The sequence below is a fragment of the Callionymus lyra genome, chromosome 3 (genome assembly GCF_982586985.1).
Source record: "Callionymus lyra chromosome 3, fCalLyr1.hap1.1, whole genome shotgun sequence".
Taxonomy (NCBI): Eukaryota; Metazoa; Chordata; class Actinopteri; order Syngnathiformes; family Callionymidae; genus Callionymus; species Callionymus lyra.
Genome location: NC_141820.1, coordinates 27,107,381 through 27,131,541, shown reverse-complemented (window position 1 = coordinate 27,131,541; position 24,161 = coordinate 27,107,381). Strand labels below are relative to the sequence as shown.

At 39.4% G+C, this 24,161-nt stretch overlaps 1 protein-coding gene across 4 annotated transcripts; it reads left to right on the top strand.

The window, feature by feature from the left end:
* Window positions 1–586: 586 nt before the first annotated feature.
* Window positions 587–23,331, top strand: pacsin2 (protein kinase C and casein kinase substrate in neurons 2). 4 transcript variants are annotated; one of them, XM_087787348.1, is made up of 13 exons: window positions 587–729; window positions 8,308–8,389; window positions 8,511–8,667; window positions 9,295–9,530; window positions 12,231–12,386; window positions 12,790–12,965; window positions 13,041–13,161; window positions 13,866–13,913; window positions 14,988–15,118; window positions 17,343–17,453; window positions 20,736–20,759; window positions 21,802–21,983; window positions 22,480–23,331. In XM_087787348.1, the coding sequence occupies exons 2-13, from the start codon at window positions 8,333–8,335 to the stop codon at window positions 22,590–22,592; spliced, it is 1,512 nt and encodes a 503-aa protein (XP_087643474.1). In that variant the 5' UTR covers window positions 587–729; window positions 8,308–8,332; the 3' UTR covers window positions 22,593–23,331. The 4 variants fall into 4 exon arrangements, with proteins under 4 accessions (XP_087643474.1, XP_087643475.1, XP_087643476.1 ...); XM_087787349.1 differs by lacking the exon at window positions 13,866–13,913; XM_087787350.1 differs by lacking the exons at window positions 17,343–17,453; window positions 20,736–20,759.
* Window positions 23,332–24,161: the final 830 nt, after the last annotated feature.

Genomic DNA, 24,161 nt, shown 5'->3' with positions numbered 1-24,161 from the left:
AGGTGGGGGTTGTGTTGTTGTCGTACACGTGTAGGAGTGCATGTGTGTGTAAATTGAGTGTGTGTTTTCATGTCGGTCCACATCACAGTTTGCCTTTATAGTGGATGATTAGGTTTTAAGAATGAAAATGTAACACTAGATTATCAATTTATGCATACACTTGAGAGATAATTAATTCCAAGATTATTGATTTAATTATCTAATCTCATTCATCTCATTTGCATTCTCTAATTTTATTGTTTCGGTTTGCTTTCATTTCATGTGGGCCTTCTTTCTTTTAAGTTGTTGTGATGAAAACAATGGCGGGTCACACCCTTGATTTATCTCACCCTTGTTGGTGTAAACTTAAGTTTGCAGGGAACAATCAGATCAGTCTCAAATACATCCGAATATAAATGACCAGAACAGGTGGTCACTTGAGTCGGTTTAAAAAAAAAGGACTTTATGACCTCGCTTTTATGTTATACTTTTTTTTTATTATTATCATCTATACAGGATATATGTTACAAACCGAATAGCTTTACACTGGTGTTTTATTTTGAAAAGCACACATACCGGAAGCTTCATCAAACACCGAGCGCTTGACGTCAGTGTCAGTAGTCCGTGCTGCTGCTGGAGCTGCTGTGCTTCGGTCAAAAAACTCGGGAAAGATATTTTAACTGGCGACAGCAAAAGGAATTAAACCAGTACGTTCGTACTACAACACCTGGAGCAATAAACCAGCCTCAGGTGAGTCCACGGCTTCACGTCTATGAAGAACATTCGACACTTATTTAAACATTGTCGCAAAATAGCTTTAAAGCTAACACTGGGCTAGCGGTAAAAAGTTACTTCCCTATGGGACGAGCTGGTTCGTGTTTCTTGATCGAACCCCCCTATTTATTTAAGGCAGTGACCCCCCCACCTTATGTTACCAACTCAACAATGAATCGAAACTCATTCACTAAGTCTCCCCTTCATTTGTTTTCGTCCCATTTTATATTTGTGTGTGAATATTGCTCTTGCTGTCGTTCCTCTGAGGCTCGTTGACGTTCATGGCTCGAAGAGAAGGGTGGGGCTGGATTTTTTAGAAAAGATAACAGTATTTACAAAAGCCTCTCCACTTGAGCCTTAAACAATGTTTCCCAATTTAAGTCATATGTTGGCAAAAGGTTTGTATTTGAGCTGTGATGGTCACACGATCCATCACTTCTGGACCCACAATAGCAGCTGGTTTTCTTACCTTACATCTGCCCTCTACCTTAAAATACATTATTAAAAACGCTCTTAAATTCACTATTTTCAAAATATATTAAATTTAAATATCTATTATATTTTTTCGAAATGTCTTCTACACATTTCTCACTGTCTTTGGCTAGGATTGTTTACATTTCGCACTTTTTCTTTTTTTTTCAATAGGAAAAACAGATACATGTCGTTTGTGTGGAAAAACCATGATATTGTGTAACCCAGTTGACAAAGGGAAAATCACATTGTGTAAGACCTTGTTAATGGAGGACAAATGACTGCTTGATGGAGTCTAATGACTCCTTCAAGAAACATCTTAAGACGTTTTTATTTGTTCAGGCTTTTCCTTGATTTTCTGGAACTCCTGTTGTGTTATCAGTTTTATCTTGACCTCTAAAGTATATACTTTATTGAATATTGTTTAAGCGCTTTGTGACCCTGGTCTGGAAAAGCGCTATATAAATAAAAATGACCTACTTACTTACTTACTAGGTAATCCTATCGAAACAGTCCAAACATTTAAGAGTAAAGTACTGTGAAGCAGCATCTCTTGTAGCAACTGTTGCACTCTGAAAAGTCACAGATCTTCAAAATCTCACCACGATCCATGCCTACAACAGAAGCGAAACCCGGTTACTTGACCACTTCATGATAAGAATTGTATCATTGTATGAAAAAGTGTTGAAAAAGTGTACTCTACTTTAAGGAAATTGTTCTGCAACCTTTCAAATCCCCTTTTCACATAAAGTAAAGCTTGTGGTGGGCTGGTTAAAAGGGGAAGTTGTCACATTTCCAGATTAGTAAACGCCAACATGATTTACATGAATTGTTGAAAGTTATGGTAATACATTGGTTAAACAACTGCCTCTGTCTTCTTCAGGCCACCATGTGCACTGATTAAACTAGAATAGAGTTGTGCTAAACTTAGAAATGGTTTCCAAATCGGGATGAAAGTATTGCTCTACATATCAAAGCTTTGGTTCTCTCAGCACACAGTTTAAACATGTGGACGCTTGACTGTGCCCAATAAAGAAACAACATTGTGTTTACAAGAAATGTTCAACTATTTGTCTCGGATTTCTTTGGGATGACAACATGAGTCTGGTCCCTCCAGCAGCTTTATTGCTTTAAACAATTTCCCAAAAGAGAAAACCTCCAGAGGGATCAATAAAGTTTTATCTGTCTATTTGTGAACCATGTTCATGCAGTTGAAATAATTGTTGTAATGTTGCTTTAATTGTGTGGACTTTTGAAACAAGTTAAACTTATTTGCTCATGATGTTGTGAATGAGTGTCAAGGGTGTGGATGAAGAGTCTTAAACTTGGTTAGCACACTCACAAGGATAAGTGGGTCATGCAAAGTAAGAAACAGTTTTTATGCAGGCAGTTTCCAGGGGGAACCTATGACCAAGTTTCATATGATATTTTCTACCCAAACAGGATAATTCCAAAGCTCACTCACTTTTTTCTTTGGGAACCAACTTTCTGCTCCAAAAATGTCCCAATTTTTCTTCTTGGAGTTCACCTCGACTACAATCACCGCTTGCTCCATAGAAAAGCCGTGTTTTTGGATGTCCGATCCCAGCTGTCCAAACAGCAAACTGCAAACATCTGCTTCGCTGCCAGCGCTCATCTTCATAATACATCATACTATCATTGCCCAAGATACTCTTAATTCCTACGTAGTTCACGCTTTTATTTTCCTGCCATAGCTTGTAATCTGTCCGTACAGACACCCATGTGCAATAAATCACTAACTACCTCACACAACAATCGATTGTTTTTATTAGATTATCAGCCAAAGCAGCAACCGTTTTCTTTCAAAGAATGTATAAGCATGTTTAATATATTTAAGAAACCGTATTTATTTCCTGTTAGACCTATTGACTTTGACGTAACTTGTCGGATGAAAAATAAATTCGGGTTTCAAGTGGTTACACAAATCAAGTCTCTGTGTTACGTCGATGTGCAATGAACCTAGTTTGTAAATGCAGTATTCACTTTCAGGACCGTTCTAGGCCTTTTAAACTGCATCACCTGACGGGCCGTGTGCAGTAGAGGGAATTCCACAGGAAATGGTGTTGGCAGTATGATGTCAGTATCTCCCCTCCCTCCCCTGTCAAACTGAATTTCCCTCTATTATGTCGCTGCATGCTTCTGGCATGTACAGTGGAAAATGCCTGAACGTTTCAAACAAATGCCATTGTTTCGCCCAGACTAGTGCTAATGAACCGATTGTTTTCATGAACCCCGGTACAAGGATCTAAGCGAGGTCTCTCCACGAATCGGAGCCGTCAGAGTTCTTGCCAAAGCCCTGTGCAGCTGTCGGGCCGCTCACTGCAGGATACAGACCAGAGGTGACTGACTAAGGAGAAACAGTCAAGTGCTGAACTCGACTTGTCATGGAAACTTTTTGTGACCTTCAATAATTTAGATGAACATGTTTGTCTCTGTCGGGATTTTTCGCAACGCCCTGAAATAGAGAGATTAGCACAACAAGTAAACAGGAAATCTGCATCCTGGAAATATAGTCATTTGTCCTTACATGAGTACGACACTATAATTCAGCTGCTAACCCTCCTTGTTATTATATAAACTTTTTTTTTCATCACAGCTTTCCCTTTCATCTGTTCTACTGTCCAGTTTGAAGAATGGTGCTTTCTATTTATTCAGGGACAACTGACTAGTGTTGCCAAACTAAGAACTTTGAAAGGCTCTAGGACGGGGTCTCAAACTCATCCTAAAAGGGCGGAGATGGTGCAGGGTTTGGATCCAACCAGTCAGGCATATATAGTTGAACAAATCGGGTTTCTTAAGACGATAATCAGTTAATTCTGGTGAGCGGACGCTTGTTTAAGCCAACACCTATTTCATTAATTCATGTGTGCTTGACTGGTTGTAACAAAAACCTGCACCATCTCGGGCCGTTTTCTGGATGGGTTTGATACCCCTTTTCTTTAAAAAATAAGACTTTTTACTTGGTGATTTCATTTAAAATTAGGGTGAGAATAGTACATTTATTAAAAGATTTTTGATTAACCAAAGCCATTTAAACAGGTTATGTCCAAAATCTTTTATTTGGGTATTAAATGTCACTTGTCAATGTTCGAAATACCCGCCTTCAGTCAGATCGATTTTCAAGATTGCAGAAGAAAAATTTAACAATTTCAATTTATTTAATTTTTTTTAATTTTTTGTTTGATTTTCGGGCCATCAAGAAGTCAAGTGACTTACAAGCGGCACTGAGAAGGACAAGCGGAGAGGAAAGTAAACCGAAATACTCCGCTTTAACCAGTTGATCAATGACGTCTACAGAAGCTAAAGAGCTAAATATGTGACAACTGTGTGGATAAAATGCTACCAGTGTCTCAACAACGTGGAACAACTTGTAGTATCAGCTTCATAATCTCTTTAAACCTCCGTATGAACGCAAATTAGTATTATCTTATTACCTTTTACAATCACACAATCACAATTATAATATTTTCAATAATCGTTTAGCCCTAGCACTTGTTCTCGTTCTTTAATTGTATATGTATTATTGTATACATTGTTTTAATTTTTGGTCAAGTTATAACCTGAAGATAACATTTTTGTTCTTGAAGGTTTATGTTGTTTTTTTTATTTTGGTGATATGTTTATTAGCATGTTTTGTGAAAGGATGATGTGTTATGACTAGTACATTTGTAAATGAGTTGATATACTTCTAGTTGTAGTAACACAAGAGAGAGTGGGATGAAAGACCAGTGGAGGTATCAGGGAATAGATGGATGGATAGAACTTTACTGATCCCTCATTGATCTGTGATCACTGAAAAATAGTATTTCTGCCACTGCCTGTGCTTCCCCTTGTAAATTGTGTTATTCAACAAGACATTGTAAAAATAAAACTTCACGAATTAAACTATCACAATATGAAGCTACTAATTCCTGAATTATTAAATTGTTTTTCCTGTTTGTTTGTGAAGAAGTTCTCAATCTCAATCTCAAGTGTTCCAATGTCCAAACCAATGTCTTATGTCTACAATATCTTTAACTATATTTTTTGAAAAAAAGAAGACTTGAAATTGCATTATGATGTGAAATATATAGTTTAATGGATGCTGTCCTCAAATAGTAGCATCTTAGAATTTAGTCAGCACCATCTTAAAACATATCACAATCATAACTTTAGGGACAGTAACCTACTGTAGTTGTAAATGACAATTCAATTAAGCTGTTGTTATATGTCGAATGTATTTATTTTGAACTTATTTTTCCCACTATCTGCTTGTACTAGTGATTTATGGAATGTTCCAGTACCGTTCTTATTCTGCACACATTTTCCAGGCCTGGGGACGGGCATGCACGTGCATGTCGGCTTTGTATGCGCTCACCCCCGTCATGAATGTAGCAGTAGAGTGACACTCTTTGTGATGACTTGTATGCACTTCACTTCAATCATAAACAAGGAAATATGCAGCGGCTTGTTTTCATTTGGTACCAGAACTTTTTGTTTTTGCTGTACGACACCTAATTGACAAAAGCCAGCTCCAGGTGTCCCACATGTTTGGTTTATGAGACACAGGTTGTGCGTGTACAATAAGAAATGAAGATGGGATTGATGACATCACTGACAATCCTTTTGCAATGGACTTCCAAGAAGAGAATTTTGTCAGGCTTGGTAGCATAATCAAAAAGCTTAAAAGGCGCATGTTAAGCTATTCATCGGGCTTAATTATATCGACTTAAATCAAATGTGTGTTTGTGTGTTTTTAGTAGGGATGTCTGTGGCTCAGCAGCACATGTCTCTGCATGGTCAGGGAATTGAGTGGACTTCAGACTTGTGCTTGGTCAACAGTTCTGTTAACTTGCATCTAGGTCACCTGTTAAACTAAAGCACATAGATTTTCACATGTTTTATTAAGGTTTCCATTGTTCATCTCACAAACTTGATCACCAAAAAGGGGATTTTCTGTAGTAGGTATTTTACTTGGAGATGTAGTTTGGGGTTCAGTTGGCTGTCAAAGTTCTGAAATTGATGTGTTAAGGTCTCGTATTAGATTTATACATCACACATTTTTAAATATTTCAAGCTTAATTAGATTATCTTTTTTCTATTTCCCTTTATCCTATTTCCAAATATTTTAAAGTTGACTGAGTTCCTGTTTGCATGGATCCTGGTAATGTTATTGACACAATAAGGATGCCATTTGTTTTTTCGATTCTACTAAAATCTTTTTGCATTAGTGTCTGACGTGAGCAGCCACAGTGAATATTTAGAGCCGATACTTGTGTCCATTTACATGAGGACTTTTGCTTTCAGTCTGTTTGGATACAGAGAGATGAGTGGTCATTATTTGACAACACAATGTCCTCGATGTAATCCAGCACTGACCTTGTGACAAATGTATTATTTGTGAATCTTTCAAAAGAGTCGTCTCGAAGAGCTTCTGATGGTAAACAAAATAATAAAACATTACTTAATTAAAAAACTGTTTCAAATTGTCAAGATCAAATGAAAATTACTTACTTACTTACTTACTTACTGGGCTTCAGCATTGATTTAAATGCAGAACCAACTGCAAAACAGCAATGCCTATAGCCTAAGGGTATATAAAACAATCAATAGTGGGATGAATATGGTCATGCATCATGTAAAAAATAGAAAAACATGTGTGGCTTGGAGTCTCAAAGTATTAAACGGCGCATCTTTGTGACAACAGAATCTGCTACAAACAGAAACCCAGTGGGATCTTGATGAAGATATTTTAAGCCAATTTCAGACGTGCATGTAAGCTTAGAGACTTTCCTACTCTGATACTCTTGCTGAAGCTCATAGCAACAGAAACAACTGCCCTTTGTATATGTTCTGACCCAATTGTGATCTATAATCATAGTAAAACAAGAATTTTTCAATTGCCACCCCATCCTTTGCTGACCACAATACAAGCCTCTGTCCACTCTCTGCCCTTGAGAGTATGGGCCACTGACCATTGACCAACACACACACACACACACACACACTCCCATGCTTGTGCTCATCCCATTCGTCATGTGAAAGACTCTCTGTTCATTTTTGGCTTACGAATAGATTCTCTTACCAAGAGTAGCTATCAGATATTCAACGCGGGTCTTTAGGTTTGGTACCGAATTTCACATGTTGGATAGAAAAAGGGGATGAAAGATGACTGTGATGGCTTCAGAGGATGGGACGTGAGAGGAGAGGAGCATCGACAGAAGACTTTCTGTGGTTCTACTCCAAAAGAAGAGGAAGCCGCTTGCTCTAGGTCTCTCAATAGTTTTTATTTTACTGAACCACAGCACTGTAATAAACCACACCGGTTTTACTGTGTGATCTGTAGACCCTCCACAAGAACACAGACCTACAGCTCAGAATATATTTAACTAGGTTGCAAATTTCCCACATCTTAGTTGTGAACTATATTAACTGTCTGATGTCTGTGAACTCCTGAGCAGTTTTCCTCATAAGGAATGTTGCTGCATCCATATGATAAGGCTTGTCTGCTCTGTAGTAGGCGGTGGGCAATTACATTTGTTAGGGGGCCACATAATATACTGGGACTGTTGTCTGTCGTTGAAAGAAGAAATGACTTAGAAAAAGTCTAAATTTAGGGTGAAAGGAAAAAGGAATGCTGTAAAAATCTGTATTACTTCATTTTACATACATTTGTAAATGTTGAGTATTGTTTTGATTGTTTAAGCGCTTTGTGACCCTGGTCTGGAAAAGCACTATATAAATACAAATTACTTACTTACACTACTTACAATAAATTATTAGTGTAAAGTAAGTTTTTTAATTGGGTAGGGAAAATGTATTTGTAAAGGAAACATGGAATTATGGTACTAAAAGGCACTTAAAGTAAATTGATGAAAATGGATTACTAATTAAATTGATAAGATAAATTAAAAGGGATAATGTAATTACTTAAGATATTTGAAATGGCAATGACAAAAAGTTTTGTATTTCGACTCTGACTTAATAAAGGCGACATAAAAACAAAGCCATTACTGTTAAGTAGTTTTCTGTATTGTCTTATGTGTGCTTTTTTGACTTGTAAATTCTTGCATTTCCATTCAGGTCCTCTTCACTCGGTGAAGCAGCCATGTCGGGCTCTTGCGATGGCTCCATGCTTGACATTTCCAGCGATAGCTTTTGGGAGGTAAACGATTCACTTTAAGTTAAAAACTTGTTGGATTAGATTTAGTTTTAAGCTGTTATCGAAACCAAATCCTCTAACTCATAAAACAACCAACCTTTGTACCATTTTTGTGTTTTCTCAGGTCGGCAACTACAAGCGAGCTGTAAAGCGGGTAGACGATGGAAATCGACTTTGTAATGACCTGATGAACTGTCTTCACGAGCGAGCACGGATTGAAAAGTCGTACGCACAGCAGCTGACGGAATGGGGTAAACGATGGAGGCAACTTATAGACAAAGGTACGAATACGACAAGCTCTGTTAGGACAAAAAATAATTAAACATAAGAAGAATATAATAGGTTTATTTTAGTCAAGCAACTTGAACATGTTAAAAAATGTCCTGCTATTTACAGAATTATCCTCCTATTTGAATGAAGCCTGATGAACCTTTGATTTGTTTTCTTTTTGCAAGTTGTCTTTAAACGCAGCACAATTTTCCTCTTTACGCACAAACAGTAGTTAACAGCCTGTTTCTAAAATAAATTATATTTTCTGAAAACAAAGATTTTATTTCTGCAAATTATATAATTAAGTAAGTAACAGTTATTTGTAAAGCACCTGAGGTTACAAAGCGCTTGAACAATCAAGAGCAAAACAAGTTAAAAATACCTACAGATTTAAAAACAGACACAAACACAGGAGTCCCAAAAAATGAGGAAAAGGCCTGCACGAATAAAAAGGTCTTAATATACTTCTTGAAGGAGTCAGTTGACTCACAGTAAAGTAGGTTTAACAAATCTACACACTAGCTAATCCAAATGAAAATATTCTTTTCTGTGTAATATTATTTAATGTCACCAGTTGAGCTGTAAAATCCTATTACCGTATATATGTCCACATTATTTATGGATAACTGTCCCCATAGGTCCCCAGTACGGTTCACTGGAACGAGCGTGGATGGCTCTGTGCACAGAAGCAGAGAAGGTGAGCGAGCTCCACATGGAGGTGAAGGCTGCACTGATGGGAGAAGACTTTGAGAAACTGAAGAACTGGCAGAGAGACTATTACCACAAACAGATGATCGGAGGCTTTAAAGAAACAAAAGAGGCTGACGATGGATTCCGGAAAGCTCAGAAACCCTGGGCTAAGAAACTCAAAGAGGTGTGAATCTATTTTTACCACTTTCAGATTCAGTCCCCCTCGTGTGATTTAATAAAGTGTATTTTTAACTTGCATCCTGTCGAGCCAGTGCTGCACTCACTGCTCTCGCTAAGATCTAGGAATGATCCCGGAAGCTGGCGGCAATCCACCAGAGAACCTGATTTGACTAGTTTGAGCTGTTCTGTGTGGTTCAACAAGTTGTTGGTAAAAGATGCCAAACTTGTATCATACGTTATGACTAGTTAAATAGATTAATCAAGTAATTGGATAGCACTTTGTTAGGAAGTATTTGCAAATACACGAGAATATATAACAATTCACGTAATAATGAACAGTTTAATCACAACACAGATAGAAATATAACCAAATAAGAACATGTTGAACTACTAAAGTATGTATTGATTTGCATTAATAAAGAAAAAATGCATACATATTGAAATAAAATTAAAAAATATTTAATTTTTGTACGGCAGCATTATAATGATAATAATTATCCGATGTCAGGATGTGAATAGGTTTTCCAGTGTTATAGAAACAAAGTTCTACACTACCTTGAAAGTGGCTTACTTTGGCAACTAGCTAGCTGACAAAAGCACATTTTACTTTTAACATCACAGAATGCGTTTTCTTAAAAGAAAACATTCACACACATCACGCAGAATTAGCCATACATTCATCAGTAATAAACAGAAAACTAGTCTGTTCCTAAATGCAATAACTGCTAATAAACAAATGTTTTTTTTTTGTTATAGTAAAAATACCAATTGTTTTCTCCACCTAGTTTACATTTTAATGCAAAAGTATCATCATTCGGAAAGATTTAAAGGCTGAAGACTGTTATCTTTATATTTCTTGGCAAAGAAGTGAAGATTATGTAACATAGTTCTGTAAATATAAGATAACTGGGAACGGGGAGTACTTTATATATCATGTCGTGTTGACTCTGATTACATAAATGCAACTTTATGAAACTAGCTCGGCCAGTGTCGCATTAGAAACATTCCTTTTTAAAATATAGAAAAGTATCTACAAATTTGGATCAGTATTCATATTTTTGTTCCTTGTAATTGTTTGTTAAAGGAGTGGAAAAGAAAACTGAATTAATTACCAGCGACAAGCCTCAGCAGTTATGATGTGAACATCAATTTTATTCTTCAATGCCCATGATGAAGTCATTACACCATTGTCTTCTGTTGCCCAATGACGACCTGCTTTATCACAACACTTTTTTGTGTGTGAAAGCACTGTGGCATTGAACCTTCTGCCTAGTACAATTCCGTGGACTGTTTGCTTGAAATTCCTCCGTGTTTCTGTGATTGTGTGCACATACATGTGTGTTGCAACCCGCAGGCTCTCATTTCCTGCCTCTAATGTCACCACAGAACACGGCGAAGGCGTCCTAGGCTGCGTTGTTTTGCAGCAACAGAACAGTCGTGTTGTTACCATGGATGTTCATTATTGATCATCTGACTAACTTGGGACGAATTTTGGGAATTTGACTAGTAAATTGGGTTTATTAAGTTAACTAGAACAAAAGAAGGGGGTGGTTCAGCATGTCACGGTCGCTGTTAGTTTTGTTTTGAATGTATTTGACCTGACGCAGGGGGTCATAGCTCGACAGGTAGCTGACATGTTGCTGACACACCTGTGGTGGAACATGTCACTGCATGTTGTTTAAAATGAAAGACTTGACTAGACTGCAGTGTCCAGTTATTTGTCCAAATGACAGAACACATCTGCGTCCGACATGAACTTTTAAGCAAAAACAATAAATGGGCATTATGTATATGTTAATACTTCATCATTTCGTTTTTTAGAATCGCATTACCTGTGATAAAAACGGTAATGTTTTTTGTTTAAAAAACGTTTTTTTAAACAAAAGATCAAAGCAAAACACATGATTAATAAAATCCGATCTGATTTAGTTGGGTTATTACCTATCTTATATAATCATCGCGTTTGTTTTTGAAGAACTATCATTGCAGCTATGTGAGAAAATCTATGTCAATATGTCTTCTTCAACGGAAGTAGTAGAGAAAATTTCATTAAAAGAATCTTCATATTACCCTTTTCTTCATGTTATGTATTAAGATTATCTTTAAGGCTCGCAAGATATTTTTAAATCGTATAATATTTTGATGCTGGCAATTAATAATATGCTCTAATTCAACATTTGTTCATGTAGAGTTCTGTTTAAAAAAAACTGCTAATTTTAATTTTTAGGTCAACTGCCATTTATTCCTGCTTCCATCCATCCTTTTCTGTGCTGTGTTAAAGAGATATCAGTAAAAAGGTTAATATATGCATGCATATAGAGTCTTGATTTCAGCGGAACATTCTGTTCGAAGGAGAGTCTACTTTTGTTTTCAAAACGCAGCTCGGTCACATGGTTTTGAAGATGAACTTCCTAATTTTTAAATGATTCAATAATTAAGTGTATAAAGGAGCAAGTTACCTGTCGATTGTATTCAATTGTGTTGATAGTTGCTCAAGTCTATGAAGGCGTGTGGGTTTGTTTTAATGATACACTTATGGTTTTGAAGAGAAGTGCCATCTTTAGAATTGTTTCGTGATGGATTTTTGAGGCCAACTTATTGTTTTCGAAAAGACATAAAAACACACCGCTTAAGAGTTATTTTTGAACAAGATTATTTGGAAATCACTTTAAACCTGCTGCTCCCCTCCCGTCCGAATGCTCAGGTGGAGACACAGAAGAAGGCCTATCACTCAGCCTGCAAAGAGGAGAAACTGGCCGCAAGCAGGGAGACAAACAGCAAACTGGAGAGCAACAACAATCCTGATGCTCTGAAAAAGCTTCAAGAGAAAGTGGAGAAGTGTCAGCAGGAGGTGGAGAAGGTGAGAGACGTTAACAATTCAAGTTATTCTATTCTATTCTATTGTCATCGTGTGGATCAATTTAACCTGGCTATTGAAGAAAATGCAGTACAGGTCAGCATAATTGTGTCATCAGAATTTAAATTCGGAATAAAGTAAAACATTTCTCTTAAGCTTATGCCTTCACTTTTAATAGTTTGGTATGTGGTTAGATTGGTTTGTCAAAGATAACATTAGAAACTTGTCATGTGATGGAGACGTCAACATTCTGGTCAAGGAATGTTTTGAGTTCTCTAGTCAAAGATAAAACCATGACCATGCAAACCTGACTACTTCTATTCTATGTATGCAACAAAATGTATACACAATGAAAATGAAATGAGAAGTTAAGGATGCTAAAATTTTCCTCCCATCATTCATCCAGACTAAAGAACGTTACGAGAAGTCTCTGGAGGAGCTGGACAAGTTGACGCCTCAGTACATGGAGAACATGGAGCAGGTCTTTGAACAATGGCAGCAGTTTGAAGACAAACGTATTTGCTTTTTCCGGGAAGTTTTGCTCGAAGTCAAACAACACATCGACCTTTCCTCAAACCACAGGTTTGGTCGTTTGTTCTCCTTAAGTGGAGTCAAGAGATTCTCGTTTTTGGTGATGCTTATTTTCTCTCTTTGCAGATTCCAAACCGTTTACCACACACTGAATGACACAATCTCTGCAACTGACGCTGATGAGGACCTCAAATGGTTTAGATCCACACAGGGTCCAGGCATGCCCATGAATTGGCCTCAGTTTGAGGTATTTTAACTTTTAAGGAAACAGTGATATTTAAATAAAAAAAAGGATTTCTTAAGATTAACTGAATGGGAACTGCATAATGGTCAAAATTCTGTTCCGACTGTATCTACTGACTACTGAAGCTATTTTTACCGATTAGTAACTCGAATGAGGAACTGCAGCTTATATCTTAAAATCAGAATGACTCATTCATACATCAATTTATTGACATGCACATTTTTCCCTGGAAACATTTACTTTCCCTTCCTTAATATAACTCATATTAACCACAACCTGATGCCATTTAACTGCCTCAAAAAAAGTTAAACTGCAACTTAAAGGTTACATGTGATGCCAAGGATTTTTTACACATATCTAATAATTACTTGTTTACTTATTAATGTAAGACATTCAGTTTTATTTGAACTTTTAACTACATTTAGAGTAAACCGTGAGCACACTTTTTACACAATGTAATTTTTTATTGTGGCTCTTTAAGGAGCTGGAATTTAGGCTGCCGTTTCCCTTTTGAATGACCCGTTTCTACCATCCTTGTAAACCAAACTCACAATAATCAATCATCTTGTTCTTGATTTCACTCGTAATGCTTTAACACTCACCATCAATCAAACGTTTGCGATCTAACATCACGCGTCTTTTTCCGACGAGGCTGTTCACACCTGCTTCCCTCACCACTGCTTTCATTTCCCTCCCTCGTCTGACAGAACTTGGACTGGTCCCATCCTCGCCCCTCTAAGAGAAGGTCCATTGTAGTGAGTTCTGCATGGGAGAGCTGCTCAGTCTGAGCAACATTTCGGGGAAAAGGGGAAAACTCGCTTTCACTCTTAACTTTAATTTGTTGTTGCTTTCATTGATGTGTGTGGAGTGTGTTCATCTTCTGACTTCTGACACTTATTTCACTAATTTCCTCTATGTTAACTATAAAAATAACTGCAGGTCAGCCACAAATGTTTGCTATGTTTGTCCCGTTCTGCTCAGGTGCAAACTCTCTTTTTTTCTTGCCTCAAGACATTGCAGAATATAAGTAGGTTCATGTGAAGTTTAATTCTGACACAGGAAAGATTTTGTCATGACATGTATTTAGATACATGCTGTGGTGTCCACACTGTCAATAAGTCACAATTAAAACCCCATCGGGAACTTTCTGCTGTAAGTTTGCTGCTTTATTATTAATAAGAACTTAACATTTTTGTCTCATATGACAAATATTTAGTTTTAATAAAACCCTTTTTTTCATGTCTTGCCTTCTACCTGAGCTACCTTTGATATTTCTGGTAGATGGCAATTGCATCCTTGACTTACTGTTTCTTCTTTGTCTGTGTTTATTCTGGTATAGGGTTGTTTCATGTCGACAGTGGACGGATGTCATTTTATCAGACTTGACACTTCACTTTTACACCCATCAGTAAAGTCTGCTTTGATTCAGTTTGTCATTTGACAGTAGAAAACCCCTGGAGGCCAAGTTCCTTTTTTTAAATTCACATTTTGATGTTTTTTTTTTCTTGAGTCATATCAATACATGAATCCTCATTTACTGCCTCTTATGCTCGCTTCCGTGATTCTTAAAAACATTCTGATTTGAGCTGTATGTTAAACCATCCTCAGCATCAATAATAAATACATGTTAAATAATATTTTTTCAAAGCGAAACAAGCAGAACCCGCTTTCATCTACATCCATTTCTCCCAAACCTTCTTTAATGAATTGTGTCAAGGTCTTAATAAAATGATTCTCTGTTTGATTTGCTGTGGTTTGAAGGTTCTCCCGTTCAATGTCGGTGCTGAATTTCGTGGTCATCCAGTTGTTGACGGTGTTTTTCCTCACAGGACTGGTCTATAGACCTGAACCGAACCCTCAGTAGGCGAGAGAAGAAGAAGCCGTCCGATGGCGTGACGCTAACGGGCATCAGCCAGACCGGGTCGGACCAGCCCGTTCAGCAAACAAAGACCGGCAGCAGGTACATTACTTAACATCACCACAACCTCATGCAACTCTTTTTTTTTTTTACCATGTAAGGCATGTTTTAAGTTGCGCAATGCCACTTCCTGGTCTGACGTCTGAGTTTCCTTAGCGACGCAGTGTTTGTAGTGAGATTTTGTGCCAAGTCTGTGACTACATGTATGAATGTGTTCCCAAATGTGGATTAGTCAAACACTCGTAGTGTCACAAGTATTACACTTTTAACCTGGCAGCTGTAAATGGAGTTTAAGACGTTCCTTTTTAATTTTTCAATTTTGGTTTTACACGTAACGTAGTTGATGATGTCACTCTTGATCGAGAAGATAAGAGCGATCTTGTCTTTCCTGAAAACCCCATCTTGTTGTAGCAACATGTGAGCAGACGAAAACGGTGGATAACAGAGCAGTTTATCCTTAAACAATTTGTGTGGTTCATGTAGAAAAAGGGTATGACTTGGCTGTACCTTATGGGAGGCTTTGTTTGTGTTTGAGTTGGACACTTGTAGTATCATGCGTCCAGTGCACTGGAGGAGTGTATAAAGGAGTTAACAGAGAGAATGTCAGGCATGGGAAGTATTTGCCTCCATTTGTGGAGGCCAGACTTCAATGATTTGGACACGTGAAGAAGAGCGACAGTGGACACACATCTGACGAAGAACGTTGAAGAAGACTAACCAATAAGGCTCGTGGACGTGGTAAGAAAGACATCCAGAGGGAAGGTGTTGCTAAGGAGATCGATTGAGATTGGTTATGTTGGAGGAGGCTGAATTTCTGTAAACAACAGATAGAAAATAAAGAAATAACTATGTTTTAGTATTTATTTAGTTGCAACCCCTTTGTTTAAACAAATACAACTTGAACTTTAAGTTCAAAAAGAAGTTAAAAAAGAACATAACATTAGTCCTGATACAAAGGAGGGTGATAACCTCGGGACAGTTTTTCCCGATCAGAAGGATCAGCTAGTTTAATTTGTATCTGGGTTTGACTTTTGTGAAAGCCATTATGAGGTGAACCTCTAAATCTAAGGCCTTTCTTCATTGAGGACGGTGTAAGACTTAAGTAGAAAAGGCTACTATCTTGGCAAATTCATCCCCCCATTACATTTTTAAATCAATTTCCCTTTATGTCATGACCTTGAAGTAAAGATTCTTTTTGACTAATTTATGCCTGAGTGATTGAGAGTAGTACATAGTAGAGCTTGAGATTTAGTGGGGACCTCACTTTACACCACCATGTTGTATAAATACTTTCCTTGAGCTGAATTTTTAGATATTTCACATCGTAGTTTTGTCTTTCCCAGTTTTAATTTAGAAGCCGGTCAGGACAGATGCTGAACGTGATCGCTTCATTCCGTCGCACAGGTTCAGATGCGATGTCAGATATGTCTGTTGATAGAAACCGAGCAAAGTAACATTCTCGCTGGCTCTCGGTAAAGTGTTGTTTGGTGTAATAACAGCTCAGAGGCATGACTACACAAACAAAGGCGTCAACTTCACTAAACTTAACACCCCATGATTGCTTCTGCCAGCGATGCTGCAATGGTTCACTGACTCAAATAGCATCATAATAACACTTCCTGCTTTCTTTTTCATTGGTACACATCCAAATACATTCCACAGTAGTAACACAAGTCTTCATTAAAAATTAAACATTATACATTAAACATTATATATATATATATATATATATATATATATATATATATATATATAATGAAAAATAATTTGATGTGAAGATGTTTATAGCTAGACCTCATCTACCCTGTCGGCCATTTTTTTTTTTTTAACTTGGAATATTTGTTGCACCGACTATGACCAATGGCCAGTGTGTGACACTGCGTCAACTGTATCGACGTTCAATCAATCTTTCACATTAAGTCTTGTAAAAGAGAAATCTTTTTTTGAATTGGATAATTAAGTTATTTTTTTCAATACTTGGTTAGAAAACATACTGATATGTATTTTTACTTCAATAACAAAAGTTGGATTTAAATTAAAGGTGCAAAGGTGCTATTTTTAATTTTTAAATGAACTTTTAATGAAGCACTTTTGATTTGAACTATTTATTTAACTATTTCAATGAAACCCACATGATTAAAAGACCCTTGAGCTTGACTCGTGACCAGCATCCAGAAATGTCAACTGTCAATGCATTGTCTGTGTGTAAATGTGTGTAAATGTGTGCGTATCAACCACCGTCTCCTACTCTACCTCATATCATCAGCCTGTCTGTGCTCAAAGAAGCCCCAACGGGCTCGAACCCTTTTGATGACGACGATGAGGAACAAGTGGAGGAGGAAGAAATCAGGGTGGAAACCACAGTCAACCACATCAGAATCAGAATCAGAATCAGAATCAGAAAACCTTTATTAGTCCCGCGAGGGGAAATTCGGTTTAACAGCAGCACGAGAAATAAAAACACCCAGAAATAAAAACGAGAAATAAAATCTAAATGGAATAAAAGATAAATCTGCGCTATATAATATTTACACAATCATATTTACATAAATAACAAGAGGTGCAGTTAAATAGTTATCTAGGTGTGTTTTTGTTGTGGAGTCTGATGGCAGCAGGGAGGAAAGACCTGCGGTACCTCTCCCTCACACACCGGGGATGGAGCATCCTATCACTGATGGAGCTCCTCAATGCCCTCAGTGTGTGCTGGAGAGGGTGAGACAAGTTCCTCCTCATGGAGCCCAGCTTGCTCCGCATCCTCCCTCCAGTCACTTCCTCCACAGGATCCAGGGGGCGCCCTAGGACGTAACTGGCCTTCTTAATAAGGCTGTCCAGTTTAGCCCTATCCTTTGCTGTCATGCTGCTCCCCCAGCAGACCACACCGTTGAAGATGGCAGAGGCCACTACTGAGTCATAGAATGACTTCAGGAGCGGCCCCCGGACACCAAACGACCTCAACCTCCGGAGCAGGTAGAGTCTACTCCGCCCTTTTTTATAAAGAGCAGCAGTGTTATCCACCCAGTCCAAGCGGTTGTTGAGGTGAACACCCAGGAACTTGTAAGTCGTGACAATCTCAATGTCCTGTCCCTGGATGTTCAGTGGTGAGGGGGAGATGGAGGGACACCGCCGGAAATCCACGATCAACTCCTTAGTTTTGCTGGAGTTGATCTGAAGGTGGTTTTCCAGGCACCAGTCAACAAAGTCCTGGACAAGTCCCCGGTACGGCCCGTCATCCCCGTCCCTAATGAGGCCGACGATGGCGGAGTCGTCCGAGAACTTCTGCAGGTGACTGGTGGGAGACAGGTGTTGGAAGTCTGCAGTGTACAGTGAAAAGAGGAACGGTGCTAACACTGTTCCCTGGGGGACCCCTACACTGCACAGTACAGTCCTCGAAACACCATCCCGGGTCCTCACGAACTGTGGACGGTTGGTGAGGTAGTCCACAATCCAGTCCGTGAGGTGAGTGTCCGCTCCAGACAGCTCCAGCTTGTCCCTCAGGATGTTTGACCTGATGGTATTGAAAGCACTGCTTAGATCCAGGAAAAGGATCCTCACAGTGCTTCCAGGCAACTCCAGGTGAGAAAGTGCTCGGTGGAGAAGGAAGATGATGGCGTCCTCCACGCCGATGTCAGGTTGGTAGGCAAACTGCAACGGATCCATGGAGGAGCGCACCAGAGGACTCAGGTAACTAAGGACCAGCCGCTCCAGAGCCTTCATAAGGTGGGATGTCAAGGCCACAGGTCTGTAGCAGCTGGGATCCTTAGGGTGCTGAGTCTTCGGCACCGGTACCACACAGGACGTCTTCCACAGTAGTGGAACTCTTCCCAGGGTCAAGCTCATGTTGAACAGAAGTCCAACAATTTCACTTAACTGGTCAGAGCACGTCCTGAGTACTTTGCCACCGATGCCGTCTGGTCCAGGGGCCTTTGTTGTCTTGGTTCTCCTAAGCTGATTTCTCACCTGGAGAGGTGTGAGGGACAGGCTGGGATGGGGGGGCATTGTCCCCTGTGGAGTCAGCGGGGGGGCTGAGACAATACAAGCTCGGGGGAGAGGAGAAGGTAAGTGTAGAGGTGTGAATGGTTGAGCAGGGGGGGAAGCCGACACCTCAAACCTTGAAAAATAACTGTTTAAGTTGTCGGCCCAATTTTTATCCCCCGCTGCTACAGAGAGCCTGGTCTGATGTCCGGATATGGATTTCAAACCTCTCCAGACATCTCTGGTGTTGTTGTTGGCCAGACTCTCTTCCATCCTCCTCCTGTACCTCCCCTTTCCCTCCCTGATCTTTCTTCTCAGCTCCTTCTGGACTGCCATCAGATCCTCTTTGTTTCCTGACCTAAAGACTCTCTTCTTCTCCTTTAGGAGAGCCTTTATATCAGGATTGATCCAGGGTTTGTGGTTGGAGAAGCATCGTACAGTTCTTGTTGGTACAATGCTCTCCACACAGAAGTTTATGTAGTCCGTGACACATGAAGTTAGTCCGTCAATATCCTCCTTGTGGGACTCACTGAAGATGCTCCAGTCCGTGGTCTCAAAGCAGACCTGCAGAGCTTCCTCAGCTTCTTCAGACCACTTCTTGACTGAGCGAGTCACTGCTGGTTGCCTGCTCACAAGTGGCTTGTAAACAGGTAGGAGATGGACCAGACAGTGGTCAGCTCGTCCCAAAGGAGGAAGGGGGGATGATAAATAAGCGTCTTTAGTGTTCGCATAGAAAAGGTCCAGTGTGTTATTGTCTCTGGTGGCACAAGTGACGTACTGCGTGAATTTGGGCAGACAGGAAGAAAGAGATGCGTGATTAAAATCACCGGAGATGATAAAGAGGGCCTGAGGGCTCTGAGTCTGTAACCCGTTCACTACTCCAGTGATGACGTCACATGCTGCCTCCGCGCTCGCCGACGGTGGAATGTACACAAGCACCGCGACAACATGTGAAAACTCCCGTGGCAAGTAGAAAGGTCTCAGACTCAGCGCCAAAAGTTCAATGTCAGGACAGCAGTGTTGAACCTTTAAAGTAACGTGCCTGGGAAGGCACCACTTCTCGTTGACGAACACTGCCAGTCCTCCGCCCTTTCTCTTCCCGCTCATCTCCGTCCGGTCCGCGCGTAATAAGCAGAATCCATCCAGCACAGCAATCGCGTCCGTGTGGTTCTGGTTCAGCCACGTCTCCGAGAGCATCAGCATACTGCACCGTCGATATTCCGGGTCGAACCTGGTCGCCGCCGCGAGTTCGTCCATCTTGTTTGGCAGAGATCTCACGTTGCCCATGACGACGGACGGCAGCGCCGGTCGATAAGCTCTCCTCAGCTCCCGGCGTTTAACTCCGGCGCGGCGTCCCCGTCTCCGCTTCATAATATCCCGGGGGATGATGGGTCGCTCCTCCGGCCGCACCGCGGAGAAACGCAGCGCCAGCAGCTGATCCCGACTGTAGACGATGGCCATTACGCGCGCAGGACGCCCGTTGCGCACCAGAAAAAGCGATGAAAAACTTTCCTTTTTCACTGAAAGTTTCCAATTTTTATAGAAAACTGTCCGCGAGTCTTAAAGAGACAGTATGATGAAAAGAAAAGTTTGAAAAGACAGAGGCAAACCTCGGAAAAAAGTAATAAACCCAAAAAACACTCGGAGCTGCTGTTAAAGTCGCCGTCCTGTCGGCGCCATCTTGGTATGCGAATAAAGAGGAAATAAAAACGTTGGTGACCTGAAGGCCTCGGCGCCACACACACCGCCCGTTTCTCTCTTGTCTGTGGTTGATGGATCTAGTCTTGTCTTGTGCTGCCGCCTTCTTTGCTGCTTCTTCCTCAGGTGGAAGGTTGTGTTGCTCTGCATGAACTGAATGGCATGTCACACAAACAAAAGCGTGTGTCTGTCCTTCACATCTTGCAGAACACTACTGGTGCATGTGTCCGGTGTGAGTCTCTGGTGTTCACAGTGTGTTTCATCTTACAGTCAGACCAGTGATGTCAAAAACACTCAAATGAAGCTTCATGGCTCCCTCTATGGTTTGTTAATTTCATAATAAATAATAGGTTAAAAACCGACTGATGATGGCTTCCATTAATCAAAACTAAAATAAATAAATAACCTGGTGTGCTTATTTTCGTTTTAAAATAAAACTGAATGAACAAATGATAAATCAGATCGACTGATATTTCCTCCTTTTAAAAAATTGGACAATCACGCCTCATATATTGGTATATTCATGTGTTATTACGACATTTGGGACATGTAAATAAGAATTTTAAAAAGTAGTTTTCAGTCAAATGTTAATATTCATATTTTAATAAAGTTATGTCTCTTACAAATTACTTAAAACATGGTCTGACTGTAAATCAGGTGAGTAGAGGGCGCCCTCTGTTGGCCCAAATCGTGCCTGCACTACGGTGATTTGTCTTGTTTTTTCTGTCATTGTGTGCTATGTTCTTATGTTAGTGTTTTCCCCTACAGCAGTGTTCACTCTCTGTGCTCGTGTATTGATCATTGTGTTGTCAATTCAACAATTCATAACACAAATCAAGCCTGGCAGTGATGTTGCTGCTTGAGAGCATGATCCACACTCACACTGAGCCGACGGCGTCTACAGGCTCGATCATCAAGTTCTTTTTTTTCTTAGTTTGTTTTCTTTCTCTTCTGGCTTTTTCACTTTTGTCTCCTCTGACACGTGAGCTGTTGGGTTCCTCACCTCCATGATATAAGCTTCCTCTTAATAATACCTGATTTCTGTGTGTGAACAGTGTAAGCAGTGCAGAGAAGACCCCCGACTGGTCGGATGAGGACATGACCGTTAATCCGTTTTCCACAAATGGGGATGGGAACCCATTCGAGGACGAGCCGACTTCTCCGGTCATCTCGGTGCCAGTCCGGGCCTTGTATGATTATGAAGGCCAGGAGCAGGACGAGCTTAGCTTCACAGCAGGTACATTTTTTTTTTTATTCATCCTGTATTTTACCAGCTTGAGCAAAGACACAATTACAACAGTTTACGCTATATAAATAGAGATTATTATTATTATTATTATTATTATTATTAAACAATATGTCACCTAAAATACTTTGACATAGAACATTAAGTTCCAAGTTCCTTGTAAACCTGCACTGTAGTTCCGGACACTCCTTATTGCCCATTGTGGTCAAAAATGTTTAATTTTTTTTTCATCCCCCTTTCTTTACTTATGTAGTGAGTCCATCAAAAAATGTCTTATTATGTTTGTTGTTGTTGATATTTTATTGATCATTATTATTAGTTTGATTTTTTTAAATGTAATTTTAGCTTTATTTATTATAATAATGAACATTACTTTTTTTTTTAATTTGTTTTATATATATGTGTACTGTATGTCCTTATATGTGTATTGTCTGCTGAAACAACTAAATGTGGAAGAATGACGGAATGTAAATCAATTATTTTACAGGTGATGATTTCACTAAAATTGGCGAGGAGGATGACCAGGGCTGGTGCAAAGGTCGCCTCAAGGACGGACAAATTGGTCTCTATCCTGCCAACTACGTTGAAGACATCCAGTAACGCCTGACATGCAGTGTGAAGTGTGGAGGCTTCTATCCCCCCCGTAGTGAAGACTGGAACTGACCGGGATAGGGGACGGGTCGCACTATTGCCAAATGCTGTCGTGGTCAGCAAACCTTTTGGAAAATCTAATTAAGAAATAACACACAAACTCGTTAAACCTCTCACGTGGCAGTTTTCCCTCTTAGTTCTGTTACATTAACACTCTGTTATTTTTCGTGAAACCAGAATGAAAGGTTTGTATTTTAGGCAACACTGGGATGATTTATTGTTACATACGAGCCAATATGGATTTATTAAGGGAGTCAAACCTTTGATCGTACATTATTTGGTTTCAAATTATTTAAAACGACGAGATGATTTTGATTTTAAATGATTGTGTTTGCGTGTCACATAATGAAGAGGAAGTCCTCTCCATGCAGCTCTGCAGGGGAACGAACTTTAAGCTCACATTGTTCACCTCTGCAACCACAACTTTCACTCTGTCTGGACGAATGTATACGACAACCCTCCTGTACTAATGCAACACTGATTATTGTTTAGACTTCTGTTCCGGGTCATGGATGAACTGTCCAGGATTGTATAAGCAGCAGATATTTAGTTGAAAATGTTAATTTATGATGCTACAGTATGACTGAAAATCCTTTCTGTTGACAATTTTATCCTCCTTAAATCTGTAACTTCATCTGTGCACATGATTATTTTACTTCAAGTGAAAAGAGATTCACAATGAAAATCATTCTGGGCTTTTTTTTCTTCTTTCTATTACGACACAATCAAATATTGCACATTAGTTTAAAGCTACTGCTACAAGATTCCATTTTTAAACAGGACTGGATCTAATAAGAAGAGTGTACACTATGGATTCATGGGAAAGATGTTTGAGATCAAAGTACCTTGGGAATGTAGTACAGTTCAGTGACCAGTTTACTTGATATTAAACATCGAACACCATTTCAGTACAGGAGACAAAAAGAATAGCAATAGTAGTAGATTTCACCAACACTTAAACGGCATCACCATTAACTATTGCCCTGGCCTGAGCCCCAAACCCTATAAAATCTGACCCATTTTAAAGGTAAGTTATGAAAATGTAAAACTTGTGCCTTTAAATATTTAAACATTGTGTCAGAAACTAGGAGAATTAAAAAAAACTTGGCAGAGGATGGTTTCAATCCATCGACCTCCAATCCATTGACCTCACGGTTCGGGTCCATGCCAACCTTTCCTTGCTATCCTTTAAGAAAAATTAGGATCACTGGATTCAAAGTCTATGTTGCTCACCATCACAACATGGACCAATGTAAAAACCTTTGCTTTATTTCCTGTACAAGATGTTTCCAAAGGGAGTTGCAGAAGACGTTTGACCATTTAAGGTCTGAAAATGATTTATGGAAAATCACTTCATAGCATTAGAAAATCTAGATCCTCTTGCTCTACATCTGCTCCAACAACTGAGCTAACGAAGGTCAATTACCTGGAAATAAGCTTGATATACACATGACAAGAATGACCACCAGTCGAGGCGATCGATGACCCTTGGCCTGACCCAAGCCTAAAGTCCCCTAA

What these genes read in the sequence shown, in the direction of transcription:
- pacsin2 (XM_087787348.1), top strand. Translation starts at nt 8,333, where the DNA reads ATGTCGGGCTCTTGCGATGGCTCCATGCTTGACATTTCCAGCGATAGC. An exon ending in TGAATTGGCCTCAGTTTGAG is followed by an intron (nt 13,162 to 13,865) that starts GTATTTTAACTT and finishes CTCGTCTGACAG; the next exon opens with AACTTGGACTGGTCCCATCC. An exon ending in CTAAGAGAAGGTCCATTGTA is followed by an intron (nt 13,914 to 14,987) that starts GTGAGTTCTGCA and finishes TTTTCCTCACAG; the next exon opens with GACTGGTCTATAGACCTGAA.